The sequence below is a fragment of the Monocercomonoides exilis genome, assembly GCF_001643675.1.
Source record: "Monocercomonoides exilis strain PA203 chromosome Unknown scaffold14-1859848, whole genome shotgun sequence".
Taxonomy (NCBI): Eukaryota; Preaxostyla; order Oxymonadida; family Polymastigidae; genus Monocercomonoides; species Monocercomonoides exilis.
This window is the reverse complement of record NW_027150559.1, coordinates 1,294,685-1,314,449: the sequence shown is the minus strand read 5'-3', so window position 1 is coordinate 1,314,449 and position 19,765 is coordinate 1,294,685. Positions and strand designations below refer to the sequence as shown.

Here is a 19,765-nt window from a genome sequence, read left to right as displayed (position 1 = left end):
GATTTCTTCTTTGCTAATTCGTTTATTAGGGTTACGGAAAACGAAAGTAAGTTGGAAGATAACCCGCGAAAAATTTTTTTCATAGAAAAAAGTTATTAAAAAGGCTCAATGAAATGTATTGTGTGAATAAATAAATAAACTTTATCGTGAGTGTAAATTCTACCCTTAGAGTTATCGACCTAGTGGATTTTGTTGATGGAAGTTTCGCAATCTTTAATTGGAGATGTTTCACTTTGGCTTTTCAATATTATTTCTGGATTCAAGGGCCAAATGCCAGAATCCCTGAAAGATACGACGATGGTCGAAGGCTTTAATGCTTCTGATAATGCTTCTTTTAATTTTTTTACGAAATTGGCTCTGTTTGAGGTTGCATTTCTTCGTTCAAAGTCTATATCAGATGTGTAAATTATTTTCTTAATATTTGCATCAACATATTTATCTTATGGCTGGAAGATATGTGAGGTGTGCGAAGGAATAAACACAATATCGATCTTATTTCCCTTTGCCAATTCAAAAACATCTTTGTTTGAGTGTGTTGTGGCACCATTCATATGTAGGCACGCAGAAAACTAAGATAATCCCATCAGTTTTCTTCCTTTATCATTTGAATCAACAACAACATATTTGTATAGGTCAAAAAATTATGTGGAATCCATCCCTTTTTTGTGGTGGCAGGAAAAACAAAGTTGTCGGAGTTAGCCTGTTAATATTCCTGGGGTAGAAATGATGAACAACTGATCATTGAAGTTTTTCAATGTTCCCCATCAGCGGAAATCATTAAAAGCAAGGAAATAGATGGAGGAAGTGGTTCTTCTTGAGAAATTGAGCTGGGACAATCCGGCAGAGAAATAATCTTCGTTGATTCAGTTATGTCTCTTTTGATATAAGTTTCATCCAGATTTGATATTAATTTCTAACAATATTTTTTCTTCTTATGCGATTTTTCCAACTCTTCAAAAAAAAAAAGGAAGCAAAATAAGCCTTGTTGAGTGTTCGATTCTATTTATTGGAAGTTTTGTAGGCTTTTTTGATAAAGGTCCTTTCATTTTGGAAATAAAAGAATTTCCCCACTTTTTGTTCACAGCCTTTTTATTCAATCTTTCGTTCTTTTTTGAAGAAGAAATAAAACTTGCTTATTCGTAAAAAAAAATAATTTAATAATTGATATTATTAAATTCAAACTGCATTTGTTCATTGCTTTGCAGTTATTCCCTTGAGACTGTGTAAATCGTTTTTATTTGCTTTGATATTCCATTGCGATACTTTTTTCTGATTTTCCATGGCCTCCCATTTATTCCGACGTCTCTATGTTCAGTTTTCGCCTTTCAGCTCTGTAGTATGCACTCTTTGAAATCAATCCAGCATTGAATGCATATGATGCTCTGAAACCATCTTTTAGGATTATTTTTCGGATTCAAAGCTGAATCGTTGAAAACTTTCAATATTAAGACGAAGAAAGAAAAGATAAAAATCTGCGAAGGTTGAATTTCTCTCGTTGTTTTTTCATAACAATTTATAAAGGGGGTGATCATAAGGAAAATTTCACTGGTCATCTTCTATAACCCGGGTTATCAACCAACAAGCTGATAATTTTATCAACTAATTTGGGTTTTTTTATAAAAAGGAAGATGGTGTACAAAATATTCATTCCTGTTGGATTTTTAAAGAAAGGTCTTCTAATTTATGAATGAGTGTGATTTATTAACCCAAATAATTTTTTAAACACTAACTTTTTTTATTGGGTGATTTTTTTGATATCTTCAAAAAAAAAAAAAAAAAAAAAAATCACCCAATAATAAGTTTTATCAACCCACTTTTTATATTTATATTTGTTGTATATTGTATATAAAGAAAAGAATGCAGTTAGAAATTTTTATCGAACTACTATCCCTCATTTTTGAAGGGGGGAGATGGGGGTGTTAGCTCCTCCATCTCATATCAGCACCTCCCCTGACAAGATTTGGAAATAGCAACCTGGTTCATTATGTCAGGAAAAAATTGAAAAATTGTTTTTTTTAAATGACATTTCAAAATATTATTTTTCTTAAATAAAAAATGATCATTACAATATTTTTTTTTATATAAGTGTTGTGGAAAATAAAAAGCAACAAAGACTCAAGAAAAACAAAAGTTTAATGAGATCCTTTTTATATCGCCATATTGAAAGTGGATAAGAATGTATTGCAACAATTATCGCTAATGAAGAAGCTCGGGTTGCTGATGCTGCAAATACGAAGGAATTCACTTGCTTGGCAATTGATAGGGCTGTTATTGCTTTGGAAAAAGGATGGAAGGCAGGGAAAAATGGAAGACCAGAATTATTCATGAAAGAAGAAAAGGAAACGATATTTTGAGTGTTGAAAATTGACTGTGAAAGTGGGACAAGTTTCAATTCTGCGCAAATGAGGAAATTAGTTTGTAACAATTTATTATTTGTTGTATTTATTCATTTTTTATATATTCAGATGAACACTGTTATCAATGATAGGAAAAAAGACAACTTCGATGAAGAAGATGAAGAAGTGAACATTTTAAAAGCCTATCCCTGTCAATACACCAACAGGAACACCGAGGTTAAGGCTTCTATCCTCGAAACTTCGATATCCAACGGTTCTCTTTATCTTATCAGCAAACTCTCCATCCATTTTTCACCCTTCAACCAGACCTTCATGATTAACATCATTATTCTAACTCTCTCATCTTCAATATTGATTAATTTTTTCTTCGACTCTCTGATTCTTTCTCTTCTCTTGTTTTCCATCCTTCCGACATGTCTGTTGGTTTCTCCAAAATACCGATGAACATGCCAAATGCAACTCTTGTCGTTGCAGCTGCAGCTGATGGATGTTGCCTAAAAAGCTTCATGTTGTTGCTTTGTCACAAATAACCTGATGAACTGCGCCTTGTTCTGAGTTCACAGTTGGATGTTTGCAGCGAAAATGAAGGCTGGATGACAGAAGCTCTATTCCTCAAACACAATGAAGAAGCGTTGCTTCCAGGGATCACGCAAAGAAGAGAAACTTTGAAGAAGAGTGAAAATCGTTGCCTTCTCCTTCTTGATTCCCATTCTTCAAGAGCACAGCCAGACTTATGGAAGTAGTTTGCCGATTCTTCAATAGATTTCGTCACCTTCATGCCCCACACCACTCACATCGCACAGCCGTTGGATCGTGGAGTATTAGCTGTTTTTAAAAAAGACCATAAATTCTAATTATGAAGCACCTTCTTCTTCTTCTGTTGTTTTGCGACGAGAAGCGCTAGCTAATGTGCTTCCACAAGTTTTGCAAACTTCTTTGTTGTCATCAACAATCAAATCAACATTTGCGAAGAGCGGAATTCTGTCTCATCAGTGGCACGAAGTGTCAGCCAAGCTTCCAAAAGAACCTTCCGTCACTCTGAAGAAAAGAACGAAAAGGTTTGATTATTTTGGAAAATTAATTACTGATGAAGAATTTTTTATTGTATGGAAAAAAGAAAAGGATGAAAGAAAAGAGTCAAAAAATGAAGAAAAAGATTATGAAGAAATAAAAAAGACTTTGTTTGAAGATGAAAAACCGAAAAAAAGATAATTCAATTCATTGAAAATTTTTAATGATGATTATTCTGATGATGAAAAAAAAAAAGAAATGGGTGATTATTTTTGAAATCATAATTTTTAAATTATAATTTTCTGTGCAAAAATTTTTATTGAATAACAGTTAACGAACGCTGAAAAGTGAACAGGCTTATCCAGGATATATATTTCTATATTTCAGCTCAAAATTTTTGTTTTTGAAACTGAAATAATGATTTTCTCATTTGATTTCAAAATCTTTTGTCAGTGACAAACAAACTTCGAAAAATCAACACACAGAAAAAATATATGATTTCAAAAATAATCACCCAAATACTCGAAAAATTGTGAAATAAGAGCTTGTTGATTGTATTAATTATTAATAATATTTTAAAAACGAAATCAATACACTGCACAAAAAAAGATATTTGGGGGAAAATACGGACTTTCAAGCTTTTTTTGCACAAAGCACGAAAAAATTATTTTTCTTATAACATTTCAAAACTTTCTCAGATTTCAAAATAAATTTGATTTTCATATTTGTAAGCAAATATCATTGATATGATAACATCATGTTATGTGACATCACATGTATTTCAAAAAATAAACCCATTTTTTTCAAATTTTTTGATCACAAAAAGATCATCTTTGATACATAATTTTTCAATGAAAATGCCTGAAGTCAAATATTTTGTCCCATTTATTTATTTTTTGTTCGGGTTTTCAAAAAAATATTCGGGTTATAAATTACCACACTGTAATTCGAAAATCACTTTCAAAATATTATACTTGCTTTTTAAAGAACAATCGAATTAATGAATAAATACATAAAAATCGAATTTTTTCACCGGTCGTTATCTGCCCACAATTCCTCTTTTATTTCAATTTTCTATCAGAAGGAAATATGGGGCAGAATACTTCCATTTATGAAAAAATCAATAATTTGTTCCAAAATTTTTCTTTAATAATTTAATTATTTTTCTGACATTCTCATGCAAATATTATATAGAAATATACAAAAATTGAGGAAAATCTTTGAAAGTTCCATGTGGAACAAAATTCAAAAAGCAAAAAATCACGTCCCACATCACAATTGAAGAAACAACAAATTGAAAATAGAAAAAAACATGGAAATCTAAGCTTTGATCATTAATCATTCCAAATAAAAATCTTTCTCTATAATGTGCAATATGATTGGAAAGGATAAAATACTTCTGAACAAAGTGAAAGAGAAATTAATTAATCATTATTACCATTATTTTATTCTTCTTTTCTTTGATTGCGCATTTCTCAATTAGCATGAGATATTTGATTTTTCCGATATGCGTATATATATACATTATTAATTGCCATCATAGATACCAATTGGTAACAGTCGATCATTCACCTGGCTCGAATGTTGTTTTCAATGATAAAAACAGCGATATGAATGTGTATACATCGATGAAAAGTATGCAATTTCTGCCTTTAATATATTTTTATGATGTGAATCTGTGATTACATTTTCAGGTGCATGCTCATTTGGCAATGAAGAATTGCTCAAAAATAGAGAGAATTATGAAAATCTGGATGAAGTTAAGCACACCAAACAAAACAAACACAGAGATACAAATTCTATTTTTTCTTTCAATTATTATGAACGGACAAGCGAACAAAGCCATATCAGCGGAAATATGAGATTAATTAATTCGTCGATTGAATTGAAGGAGATTGGGCTGATCGGGAGTGAGTGTGGGAGTGTGGTACGTGGAAGGAGGGGAAGCGTGGTTGTGGTGAGAGGGTGTGTTGTGGGGATGGGGAAGGACAATGAGGCAGGGGTATTTGATCTGAGTGGGAGCATTGGGATATTAACGAATATCACATTGAATGGATGGAGAAGAGGGGGAGAGATCTATTCAGGCAGGCTGTTTGGAGGGAAGGGATATGGAGGGGAGAAGAGTGGAGGTGAAGAAAAAGAAGAAGGAGGAAGAGAAAGAGATAGAGGAAGAGAAGGAGAAGGAGAAGGAGATGGAGAAGGCATTGAAGGGAGTATTTCAGTGAGTGAATCACACTTCTCTTCTTTTTGTGTCTCATCAGCCCCATTCCTCTCATCTCCTTCAATACCCCTAATATCCCTTTCTCATTTGACATTTTTCAATATTTCAACAGCGGGTGATGCATGTTCGCCTTCAACCTCTACGTCAATCCAAACCTCATGTCTGATGAATAGCTGCTCGTTCTCATCAGTCTGCGATGCATATGATGGTGGGATTGTCCCCTCCATCAACAACCCCTTTGCCTCTCTGACTGTCTCGAACACCTCGTTTGTTGGATGTTGTCGGACGAGAAATATTGAACGTGAAGGAACTGCAGAGGTACCATTGAAGCCTGACAGACAAAACGAAACATTCAATGGAGCAAATTCATTCACTTGGTGTGAGTGGAGTGAATCAAAAACAACAGGAAACGGCAACACTTATTCCGATGGCACTTCGAACGGTGGTGCGATATTCATGCATGGTCAATCGTCTGCCACTGTTTCAGTTTCGCATTGTGCATTCAATGAATGTGTCGCACATTGGTGTGGCGGAGGTATTCATTGCTATAATATTAAGTCTGTTGAAATTTTGAATAACACATTCGATTCGTGTACTGCACAAAATTATTTGGGAGGAGGAGTGTTCGTTTATACGATTTCAACATGCGTTCGAATCAGCGGATGTGAATTCCAGAATTGTAAAGCAGTTTATGATGGAGGAGGACTTTTTCTCGAAAATTTTCTGGTTTCAGGAACAGGATGCATCGGAACAGAAAGTGGAGAAGGGGAGAGTGCGTGTGTGTTTGACTGCAGCTTCACTTCGTGCTCAATTACCAATTCATGGGGTGGGGGTATGTATTGCCATAGTGTTCCAACATCATTCAAAATGAGGAACATTCAATTCATATCGTGCTCTGCGTCTTCTCATGGTGGGGGATTGGATTTGTATCCACACAGGCAAGGATTACAAAATGATATTATTTTTTGCTATTTCCTTTTCTTTCACGACTGTAGATGTTCAAGAGATCTGCCTCATGGTCATGATGTTTATTATGAAGATCAATATAACCTATATTTATCCTCGAATAATCCGTTCTATGAATGTTACACAACGAATGCAGATGATCAGAGAGTGTGCTATGCATACGATGCATCGAGTTCAGAGAGTTGGACATATCAGCACAGGGAAAAGTGGGATTGGCTGAAGAGAGGGATTCTCAATCGGTTTGTGGCTGTGAGCGGTGGCGGTGAAGATGATCTGTGTGGATTGGATGAGTCAAGTGCATGCAGGACCATTGGAGTTGCAGTTGAAAAGAGCGTGATTCAAGTGAGCCTGTCAGTCACACTGATGGAAGGGAATCATCAAAGTGAGACAGCAACAGTTGAGACTGGGACAAAGAAGATTTCAGTCATTGGGAAAGACAAAGATAAGAGCTCGATCGAAACAGGAGCACTTTCATCAGCTGGGGCGCTGTTCAGCGTGTCAACAGGTCATCTTGGTTTATTGCACATGAAGGTTGATTGCAACTCAAATGCAAATCCTTCTTCACCGAGTGTGGTTGTGGTGTCTGATGGGAGTGGGTCACTCTCATTGGAGGATGTTGTGATCACAACGAGTGTTTCTTCAGGAAACTATGTGATGTCTTCGTCAGTGTTTGTGGTGCCGCTGTCGCAGCTGTTGATGACCGATGTGGAGATCATAAATATGAATATCTCAAAATCCTTGTTCTCTGAGTCGGATATATCTTCTTCTTCTTCTTCTTCTGCATTGTTTTTGACAGCCACAGCATCAGGAGATAGCGAGCTGGCGAATGTGAAGGTGACGAATGTGAAGTTGACTGAAGGAGATGGGGTGGTTGTTGCAAAGAGTGTGAAGGCTGGAGAGACGTTTATGGTCAAGAATGTGACAATCGAAGATTGCGAGTGCAAGGCTGGAAGTGGTGGTGGGATCAAGGTCGAGTTGGAATCATCAAGCAAGTTGCAGGTTGAAACATTAACAAAATTCAACAGATGCAAGTGCAGCGGATATGGTGGCGGGATAATGCTGTATCTGGATGATAACTCACACGACTTCTCAATTGTTTCTGTCGACTTTTCAGGGTGCGAAGCAAATTCTGGCGGAAATTATGTGTTTGTAAATGGGAGCAATTCTGCAAGCTGGAAAAGAAACTCCTCAACGCTGAATGTCCAGCATGACAGTTCAAAATTCAACGAGTTGGTGGGATATGATCGGAGTGACACAACAATGGGGCAATTCCCTCTGAATATATTTTTGGACACAATATCCGGTGCGGCACATGTTGGGAAGGCAAAGAATAATCTGGGGGGATACAATTCGTGGTTTTGCGGGCTCGATTATTATCCGTGTGCCACCATCGCACACACTGCGCAGGCGCGATTTTCAGGGGGAAATAAAAATATAGAGTTAGATCCAGAATTCGTGCTTGTCGAAAAGGTTGCCATGGCCGATTCCTTTGAATGGGAGATTTCATGTGCCACAAAAGGGACGGCAATCGAGGTGAAGGTGCCAGCCACTTTTGAATCTATAGAATTCTTGATCGATGTGCAAAGCAGATGCTCAATTAAAAAGATCAAATTTAGCATTCCATCTGCTCTGTCCAGTGCATCGGCGATGATTTCGGCACACTCGCCGTCGTTCAATATCACAGACTGCTCGGTTGCTAGTTCGCCAGACAGTGCTGTTAGCCAATCGATTGGATACAGCTTTGTAAATGCGTTGTCAGGAAAACTGAGAATGGAGCAATTTGAAATCAGAGAAGGTCTGACATTTGATGGGCATTCGTTTGTTGAGTTTGTGGCAGGGGTGAGTGTTGTGTATTTCAAAGGATGCAACATAGCAAACGTTAGAAAGATTAATGGAGACGGGGGGCTGATAAAAGGAGCAGTTGGAACACAGTATGAGGAAGGAGAGGGAAAGGTTGGGATTGCTGTGATTGAAACGTGCACTGTAATAAACTGCAACTGCCAAGGGACATCACAAGAGATTGGAAAAGGAGGAGGGATATGCGTGAGCTTAGATGGAGATGGAAGTGTTGTTGTGAATGGGACGAGCACAATCGATTCATGCGAGGCGAAGAACAACGGAGGAGGAACCAAAGGAAGAGGCGGAGGAATGATGCTGACAATGGCGAGTCCGAACTGCAAGATGGAAATTGCCGAAAATGTTAAGTTTTCATCGACATCTTCATCGCTGAATGATGCACAATATGGGAAGGATATGTTTGTTTGTTGCGATTCAACGATATTGCTTGGAACAAAAGTGAATGCAAACTCTTTCAAATTTTTTGATAAAAGCGCCATTCCATCGGATGAATTGAAGTTTTGCGGGAGTGAGGATTGGAAAGATGAGAAAGTGATTCCGCTGTTTGTGTATTTGTTCTCAATCGGATCGAAGTTGACTGTCGATGGGAGCGGAAGCATGGCATATGATCACAACTCTTGTGGATTTGAGAAGTTTGGGTGCCAATCCATTGATTATTGTGTGACCAGTCGAGTTAAGGAAAACATGCAGGCAGTTGAGGTTTCTTCTGAATCATCAATAAAAAGTGAAATGAAAGTGCTTTCATTTGATGTGAGCTTGACAGGAAAAGCAGTTACAGCAGGAAAGAAGATGAAGGTTGATGTTAAGGATGGAGGGGACATAAATCAAATTGGCCTTATCGAGTGCACAAAATCATTTGAAATGAATAATTTGGCATTTGTAATGAATAAAGTTATCAATGGAAGGAGGACTGCATTTGTCCATTCTTCGTCATCAACAATCACGATAACAAGCTGTTCTGTCTCGTTTGCAAGCGATGCATTGGCTAATGAAAAGATTGGATACAACATCCTGAACATTGAGGGGGGAGAACTGATTGTGGATGGATTGATGATGGAAATTGTACCGACACTGACGATGAACGGGAAGTCGCCAATAACGATGACAAATGGAGAGAAATTGGACATCAAGAACAGCAGAGTGAGTGGAGTGACGGTGGAAGACGGGAGCGGAGAAGGAAGAGGTTGCATTGGTGCTGCGATAAAAGAAGGAGGAAGCGCAGTTGTGGATAACTGCAGCATTTCAACAACATGCACAGGTGGAAGTGGGATGAAAGGAGGAGGGATGATGATTTCAGTTGAGAACGGAGGAAGTTTGGAGATCAAAAGCGCAACATTCAAAGGATGCCAGGTGCCAACAGAAGACAGCTTGCAGAAAGGAAGAGGAATGGGAGGAGGGATGTTTGTGAGCTTGGCAGATACAATGGAATCATTTGTGTTGGATGGAATGGCATTTGAGGGATGCAATGCCTGGAAAGGGAAGAAAGTGTTCATATCGGGAAATGAGCTGGACGAGGTTATGTCAAACGAAAAACTGAAAGAGGAATTGAGTGCAAGTGATAAGAAGTCATTGGATGAGCTGTGTGGATGGGAAAGGAAGACAACAGGAGAAAATGGATATGTGATTCCATTGGTTGTGTATTTGTGGGATAACTGGAGCGAGAAAGGGTATGTATCGAAAGAGAAAGGAGGAGACTTCAGCGGGTGTGGGTTTTCTGAAGCACCATGCTCATCGATTGACCACTTGATATCACTGAGATATGAGCCACTTGGAAAAGGCGAATCTCATGTCAGCATTGGGGATTCAGGATCGCTGAGCCATCCGATATCATTCTTGTCTTCGTTGCCAACTTCTCCAGATTCAGAAGCTCCAGCTGTTGCGATAAAAGGAACAAAGAAAGGGACAAGCGTGACAATTACTGATGAAGATGGGAATGCTGTCAGCAGTGGTGCAATGATATCGTCGAATGTGAGTCTGTCATTCTTCAATTTATCATTCATCAAGCCAAGCATCACCACCAATCATGAAGTATTCATTGAATCGTCAGGAACGAATACAGTCTTGTCGGTCACAGACTGCTCATTTGGGTCATCGAGTGGGACGGTTGAAAGTTTTGCATATTGCGTGATAAAAGTGAACGGAGGGAGCGCTGCAATTCAGAGCAGCACGTTGAATAAGATCAACGAATTGAAAGGGTTCATTGCTTTCAGCCCAAGTGCGAGCCAGGTGACGATTCAGAATGTGAACATTTCATCAGCCACTTTGACAGCAAACAGCCTGATTTCGATGACAGAAGAGGAAAACCAGATGAATGGAAATGAAAATACTCATTTGAATGGCAACAAGCCTGTGTTGAAAGTTGTGTACTGTTGGTTTGAAACCATCAAGAACGAAGGAAGCAGTGCAAGCGTCATTGAATTGGGATCGTTTGAGAATGCGATAGATTGCACGATCGAGGACTGCACAATGTCCACGTGCAGGAGCGATTTGAACACAGAAGGAGGAGGAATGAAAGTGGTGCTGAAGAGTGAAGAATCGGTTTTGAAGGTGAATGGGAGCACGTTTTCGACATGCAGATGCTCGATGGAGTCAGGGCGCGGCGGAGGGCTGTTCATCGATGGAGCCGATCCAAATGTTAACATTGATGATGAAAGTCAGATTCCATCTCTGAATTTCAAGATTGTGAATATCTTGTTCAGGCTGAACGAGGCACATGTGGGGAAAGACATATTCATCAAATGCCATTCAATTTATGACCAGATCAACGAAACGCTGTTCTCGCTGAACTACAACCAGGAGTCATTGGGCACAAACAACTCCATCTGCGGGAGCGATTTAAAAGGGAATACTGACATGGATGTTATTCCTCGGATCACATACTTCAAAGGTCTTCAAGTGTTTTTGAATGGGTCAGGGAACGACAGCAGACGATGCGGGGCTCAGGGCAATCCATGCAGCAGCATCAATGGTGCCATTGACCACATTGAGCAAGGAGTGATGAATGCGATTCTGATTGACGGAGAAGGAGTGGTTTCGGGAGAATGTGTGATTGGAGATCTGGTTGTCAGATCGTTCAAAAAGTCTCAGGCGATTGTGAGGTTGAAATCAAAGATTGAGAAATCGGAAGAAAAGGATTGCATCATGGAGTTTATAAACGAAAGCGCTGTGGAGAGGTGCTCATTCGAGTTTGAAGATACGTTTGAGGCTTCTCACAGCTACATCCTGAAAGTGAAGAACGGGTCAATGGAGATCCAAAAATGCGAGTTCTACTCATCAGCAACAACGGTTGATATGAAGCTGAACAGTTCGGTTGTGGGTGTGGAAAGCGGAGAGCTGAGGATATTTGATTCAACATTTAAAGATTTGCATTCAGCAGGATCGATACTATTATTCAACAGAGAATCGAATGTGACGCTGCTTGAAACGAGCATTTCAAATATCAAAAGTGAGGGAGATGTTGTGAGTGTTGGAGGAAAAGCGAAAGTGGTGATGAAGATCATGACGATAGAGAATGTAACTGTACTGTCTGAAGAGTGTGCGATTGGTATGGAAGATGCCGAGCAAGAGGTGAGTGTGCTGAACTGCTCGTTTGAAAAAAGCGCGAATTCGGTGGAGAAGGGAAGCATGATGCGGGTGAGTCAGTGCAAAGACGTGAAGGTTGAGATATGTGTGTTTGATGGAGAAAAAGAAGGGGAGATTATCAATGAAGAGGTTGAAGGAAAAGAAGGATTATGTGAATGGAATGGGTCATTGGTTGATATTGAAGATAGCAAAGTGGTGATGAGGGAAACAACGATTATGAAGAGCAAGAGAGGTGGGCTGTGGGTGGGTGGAGGGAATGTGAAGATTGAGAAAGGTGAATTTGAGAACAACAACCCTTCTATTGAGGGATACGGATCAGCGCGAAGGAATGTGATTTGCACAGGGAACAGCGAACTGAATGTCGCGAGCGTGAAAGGAGGAGATGGACTGAAAGATAACTCATCGCTTTGGATATTGGACGAAGGATGCCAATTGGGAGGGATAGCTTCAGAAAGAGGATCATCGTATTTCATCTCGATTCTGGAAGAAGTGAAGAACACAACACAGGCGAGTGGGAGCATGGATTTGATTATTCTGGGGAAGCTGCTTCTTCCGTGCAACTTGTCGCTGAAGATAAGCATGAAAGACGGGGAAGTTGAGCGTATCCAAACACAAAAGATAGAAGAGAATGAGTGCATTACAGAAAACGAAGTTCATTCTGTAATCTCGTCGGATTTGGTGAAAGTGATCGAGAACAAAACAGAAGTGAGCATGAGCATCCTGTTTGGGAAAGGGATCTTGTCGTCCACAAATAAGTTGGTTGTGATAAACAAGAGTGAGCCGGAAAATGAAAAGAATGAAAATGAACGAGAAGGAGATGATAATATCAACAAAAGAGGGGATAAAATTGAATGGAGTTTATTTGCATTTATCGCATGCATTGTTGTTATTGCGATTCTATTATTTGTAATTGTTATGATTGCTGTGCAACTGAGAAAGAAACAGCATAGAGGCGGAAGGAGAGATGAAGATGGAGATTATGAAGAATCAACGAATATGGAGAAAGGGGAATGGAGAAAAGAAGATGTTGCAAAAAGAGTTGAGGAAGAAGAGGAAGAAAAGGGGGAGATGCAAACATTATTGACAGAAGAAATGAGGAATGAGATGAGGGTGTCATCAGATAAAGGAGGGGAGCTGGAGGAGTGTGAAAACAAAGAAATGGTGGAGAGTGGATTTGATTATGAGGAAGTGATCGAGGTTGTGCCAGTGAATTATATTGAAATACAGACAGTTGCCACGCTTATGAGCAGCGGAGATGACGGAAGCATGGAAAATGGTGCTTGTGCATATGGAAAGGAAGATGTGAATATGCCAAAAAGAGATAGAAAAGCTAAAAAGGGGAAGAGAAGGAAAGGGAAGAAACGAAAACAAATGGAAGATGTTGATGAAATTCGGGATGAGAGGGGCGGATCCAAGATTGGATTAGAGGAATATGGTGGGGTTGCTGCCGATGATGGAAGAAAAGGAAATCCAGCAGAATATTATGTTGGGATATCTTCTGACCCAAGTAGACATTTTTCGATGATTGGAGAGGATTCAGAAGAGCAAGGGATGAAGAGGATGAAGGAAGAAGAAACGGAAGTGGTGGAAGAGAGAGAAAGAGAAGAAATAGGGGAAGAGAAGCAAAAGAGGAGAAAGAAAAAGAAAAAGAGAAATCAGAAAATGGAAGAGAAATCAGAAATTATTCTGGATGATGCTGAAATGGGGTTGCTTGATGCGGGATAGAAGACTATTGAACAGGGCAGGTAATATTGTGTGCTTGCTTTAGAAAACGAAGGAGGATGAAAGGAAGGGGAGAATGAAGCTCAGAAATCAGAAAGAATAATAATATGAAAGAGCTTTCAAATGGTTAAAGCGCTGATGGGACTGCATTGCTCGAAAATCCATTCATTTATTAAATGAAAGACTCTACGAATTGAACATTTTGCTGCATCTTCTGAAAGAGAAGAATTGAAATAACTTTTCCAATTTTTTAACGTGCATATTGTTACCATTGAAATTGTATCACATCCTTTCTCAAAATCTTTTATATTCATTTTTCAATTCAATTCAATTATTTTATTTTTTCCTGCAATTACTTCATTTGCATCTTTTTCCAACCGGAAGAATAGAAGGAATCATTTCACCTGATACATTTTTTTTCTCAGAAGTATTTTCCAACTTCAATGTTTTTGTTCACTTTTATTCTTGATTTATTTTTCTTAATATTCTCAACTTTATTTAATTCATTTCTTTTCCAAACATGCATTTCACAAATCTAACTTTTGATTTTTTTTTTTTTTTTTTTTTTTTTTTTTTTTATCTTTGGCAAAAATTCTTCACTGGTATTTCTTGCTTGCCATCATGCACATCATCTTTGATTGAATGAGTATATTTTTTCATCAATTATTTAATTTTTTCATTTTTTTTCAAAAAGCTTGTTTGTAATTTCCGACACAGATCAGCAAAAGTCTTCCATTGAAGTTCTTTGGTTTCAGATTTGCGATAAAAGTTCAAAGTCTTTAAGAGTATATTTTCCGCATTTATTTATTCTGAATTTAAAGTCGTGAACAAAACCCTGGAATGCCTTATCATTTGAGGAGTTTTTCAACGATTGACTCCACTTCCTGATTTCTTTTATAATGAATCAAGAAAAATAAATATTTATTTGAAAAAACGCTCAAACAATGTTTTTGAAAAGTTTTCTTGATCATGGCATGAAACGAGCGTTCAAAATCAAAATAGAAAAGAAACACATACTTATATGAGACTAGGTGATAATAATCGAACAAAATAAGTGATTATTTTTGAAAAGTCGCAAATGTTTAATTTTCAAATAAATCGAAAATTTCATATTTTGTTCAAATTTTTGTTTGCATACACCAAACTTCTCTAATAAGGAATCTATTTCTGGATAATGCTATTTCAAACATTCTTTAGAAGATTCGTAAGCAGAAACAGAAATTTGAGCAAAGTTAGAAATTTTTGATTTTTTTTGAAAATTGAACATTTGCGACTTTTTAAAAAGAATCACCCAAATGAAAAAAATTCTAACAATAATTTGCAAAACAAAAATGTTTGAAAAGAAAAGTCACTTTTAGCTGAAATACAATTGTTTCCCCCATTTTGTATCATACACTTGTCTTCTTTTTCGTTATTCTCCTGAAAACAAAGAAAATTTATTCATTTCTTCTTCTTTAGATTATTCGGGCATTTTGCATTTTATTCACCGATCACATTTGTCGTCATCTGCTTTTTTCTAGGAAATAAAATTTTGCAGATTGTTTTTCAAGGTTCTGGATTCGCTTTTTTTTCTCGGAAAAATAAAATTTAATTAAAAAAATACTCATTCCATTCCAATATTGAAAAAATTTTTCAAGCCTTCTTCACTTGGTTCGTTGTCCTGTACAAAATCATTGCATGTTAGAACTTTCATGTTTGAAACACCATTTGAAGCATAGTCCGATGAATTTATTGAAGATATTTTTGTAATTGAAGACTGATTGAGCAGTCGGTCAAAAACAATGGAAGGATCAAATGGCTCTATGTTGCAAGCGAAGAAGGATTGTTTAATCGTTCTTGTGTCAAGCGCAGTACTCACAGCATCTGCCAATGCTGGCACAAGTGCTTTTCGATATGATGAAATTCCACTTTCTGTTGGAGGCTTAAATGATGAATGCTGTCTTTTTTTGAATTGGGCAAACACATAGCGATCAAGCGATTGTGTCAAATGTGTGGTGTGCGAAGGAAGAAAAACCATTTCAATATAATGTTCACGACATCATGTTATGACAGGCCAGCAAAGCCTCGATGAATGCCCATCCATTGTAATAAGTGCAGATGCTTCCGATCCATGCAGTTCAATTCTTTTTTTGTTAACAGCGGATTAAACGTTTTTCAGCATGATTTCTTCAGAGTTCTTTTTTGTTATCCATCCGCTTCCGTTTGCCACAATTTCAATTCGTTGATATTAAAAAACTGCAAGATCTTTTGGAACAGTTTTTGAGTGCCAAATCATCACTGGATCTATGGAAGATCCATCTGCAAAAACTCCGAATACCAATTTTGCGTTGGGATGATGTTGTTGGGAGTGTAACATTTAGTCTTCTTGATCTGTCGTTTGATTACGAAATTGTCATCCTTTTTACACAAACTGACTCCTGTTTCGTCTATATTTAATATCAGATCGGCGCAAATTTTGTTCGAACCATATCGCACCGTTATGGAAACCATGCAAAAATATTTGTTGATAAGGATGCTTGCAACCTTTTTACAACAACAGATTTTGGTTTTTCCATTTCAAAAGCATTGCTTCTTTTTTGTTCAGTCTTGACCATTTTTCATTAATATCCGTTAATTTTCCATCATCATTTTTATTTCTGTTTTTTCTTTGCATGACATGTTCAGCCTGAAAATACAACATCAAAAAAGATAATAGAAAATTCAAAACAAAAACCAAACAATTTTAATGATGTCTTTGAATGTCATTTTATCTGTTGAAAGATAAAGAGATTTGGCACATTCTTCTATTTCTTCTTGTTTCTCGATATTGAACAAATTCTGTCTGCCATTATGTTGGAATTCTCTTCATTGTTTCAAAGATGATGTTTGTCGATATAGTGTGGAATGAAAGACTAAGCATTTTGATATTATGCTTTGGTGTGAAATCTCTTTTCTTGAAATAAGAAAATTCAAGATTTCAACTTTTGATTTTTATCTTCGAAATTCTGCAGTTGCAAAAACATTCAAAAGTTCTGAAGGCGAAGGAAGAGGAGACATGGGTGATTATTTTTGAAATCATAACTTTTTTCTGGGTATAAATTTTTCAAAGGTTGTTAATCATTGGTAAGAGATTTTGAATTCAAACGCTGAATTCATCACAACTTTTTGAAAAACAAATGTTTTCACTGAAATAAAGGAGATGATTTCTTGAATATGCCTGTTCTCCTTTCAGCGTTCAACACACAGCATTCAAGGATAATTTTTAAATCGAAAATTATGAATGAAAAAATATGTTTTGAAACATAATACACACATATCGAAGGAAAAAGCCAACATTATAACTTTGTGATCCATTTATCAAATTGAATTTGTTCAATAATTTCATCATAACATAAAAAGTCAAACATAGTTCCATTGAAGAACAAAAGGAAGATGTTTCCTTTTTTCAGTATTTATTTCTTTCACTTTTTTTTTGAGTTTTTCGATACGCATTCTCGGGTTTTGTCCCTTTTCAAAGTTTTGTCCAAGACTTTGTAATGGAAAATCAAGTTTTAATCAAAATTTGTTTTGCAAAACGCCAGAAAATATTTCAAGAATGATCCAATGATTTCTTTGCTTTGACTCATTTGGTTAAACAAAATTTTCTCAATAAAAAAAGTAGATGAACAATAAAGATGATTTTTGTTTATTATTTATTGATCTGAGAGTAGACGAGATTCAAAGGACGATGACAAATTGGATTATGAGAATTAAAAAACAATAAAAGAAAATCTATTTCAAATATTTCAAAGGAACCAGAAGGCTAAACAGTGAAGAAAGAAGACTCCAAACTTTTTTCACTTTTTCTTTTTCTTTTTCTTTCCACAAAATCACTGAAAAGATGATATTCCTAATGAAAACAAGAAGAAGAAGAAGAAGAAGAAGGAGAAGAAGAAGAAGAAGAAGTGATGAAGTTATAGATGAACGCATTTGATATCAAGGGTGGAGTAGAGGCTTTGCTCACATGAAAAAACCGAGAGACTTTTTTTGAAGGAAATTTCGAAATTTAAAAGAAAATATGAACTATCAGCATTTTATGCACTGTGCAAGAAATATTTATTACACTCATAATTTTCAATAACTTCACCGGATTTCAAAAAAAAGTATTTTCATCTCCTAAAGCAAACATCATTTATATAATTTCTGAAACTTTTGCGATCTCACAAGTGTGAAAAACAATTAATCTATTTCAAATGAGTTTTATGGATCACAAAATATTCATTCAATTTACATAATTTTTCAATGAAAATGCCTGAAGTGTAATATTCTGCTCCATTTGTTCAATAATTTATCATATAATTTTTTAAAGTTTTGAGAAGCATTATATGTTCATAATCACATCAAATAGGACGTAAGTTTTTTGTTTTTTGGATTTTTTTCCACATATTGTTCACTAATTTTTTCGGCATATGCTTATTATACGGGAATGTGAATAATTGAAAAAAACCAGGTTTAAACAAATGCAAAACAAATAATTATGCAATGATAGCAAACAATATTGATCGGAGTTCGTTCTGCACCGAAATAAAAAAACATACAAATTTTGATCTATACATTTTATTATTCAAAAATTAGTTCGTGATCTTCAATTTTCTAATTTGATGGCAGCTCCAGAATGAGAGATACACTTAACTGGTGAGTTATTAGACATATGGCTAAATTTTTTTGAAAAGTGACATCAGATCAAAAATCTGACCCATGGAAGTTATTTTTTAATCATTCCGTTACCATTATACAAATGGATATATCAAACTTTCATAATGATATTTGTTGGTTCATTACAAACCTCTATATAAGGAAAAAATTTTTGAAACAAAAAATAATATATCCAAGATTTGGATCAAAATAAAAATTGAGAATTTTCGATGAATATGCGATAATAATTTTTGGTATATCATGAAATTGTTGATACATAAAGTTCACAACGTGTTCCTTAATAATTTTTGTTCGAAAAATTTTTATTCTCATGTTATTTAGTAATTTGTTATATCAGAAGTTTTTTTATGTTCAATCTGTATCTGAACTTTTCTCTGAAATAAAATTTGCCTCCACATGTTCAATGCATATGAAAATTGTATAATTTTAGTGGTTTTCATTTTGTTTAGACCATAAATTTTATAATTAAATTAATTATTTGAACATATTTTTGAATTGAAAGGTTTGTTGTTAATAGCCAACTTTTGTTTCATCAATTACGCAACAGACAAAGATATGAATTCGAGCGCATTTCCAGGATGTGGAAGCACAATGAAGTCAAAATGAGGCTTGATGATGTTACGTGCAGGGAATGAAAACGAAGTGAAAGTGAATGGAGGATCTTTTGATAGCTTCTTTTGTTTGTAATCCAACGGATTTGAGGGATGAATCCTTCTTCGATAATTGAATAAAAATCTACTAACTTGATAACTTCTTCCTTTGGCACAAACACAAAAGTTTGCACATTGATCAGCTGGGGATACTCTTGCACACACATCTCCCTTCACCACGTGCATCTTCACACGCAGGAAACATCACACAATCACTCTCTCAAGCACATTCTTCACATCCATCCGTAACAATTTCATTGAAAATTCCACATCTGCTCGGTAATAATTCTCCTTTTCCTGATACTTGAAAAAAACTTCCTTCTCTTCCTCCTGCGACAAATATGAGCAGCCTCTTCGAACTTTTTCATCCATTGTTCCTTCTGTTTCTGCCCTCACTCGGTTCCCTCCCTCTCGTCTGCAACACACGTCATGCTCCCGCATTGCCGCACGCACAGGATAGCGCTATACACTTGTCTCATTGGAAAAAAGAATTCATGCAACGACATCTGCGTACCATACACCTTTAGAACAATGCTCTGTGTTCTTGTCTCGCTGCACATTTGTTGCAGGATCAACTCTCCTGGCGCTTGTATTTGCACCATCACCGAACTCTTCACTCTCATCGTGTTATTCAGTACCACATCACACACACATACTAACCCGGCTCGCATCTTCTCCCACTCTCCATCCTTCCTCACCTTTTGCCCTCCTCATTCACCTCCCAC

General features: G+C 36.6%; 1 protein-coding gene across 1 annotated transcript; it reads left to right on the top strand.

Moving 5' to 3' along the window:
* Positions 1 to 5,226: 5,226 nt before the first annotated feature.
* On the top strand, positions 5,227 to 13,719 carry MONOS_2450 (uncharacterized protein; the record flags this gene model as incomplete). The annotated part of the gene is made up of 1 exon (XM_067872371.1): positions 5,227 to 13,719. The coding sequence occupies one exon, from the start codon at positions 5,227 to 5,229 to the stop codon at positions 13,717 to 13,719; it is 8,493 nt and encodes a 2,830-aa protein (XP_067730468.1).
* Between the last annotated feature and the right edge of the window lie 6,046 nt (positions 13,720 to 19,765).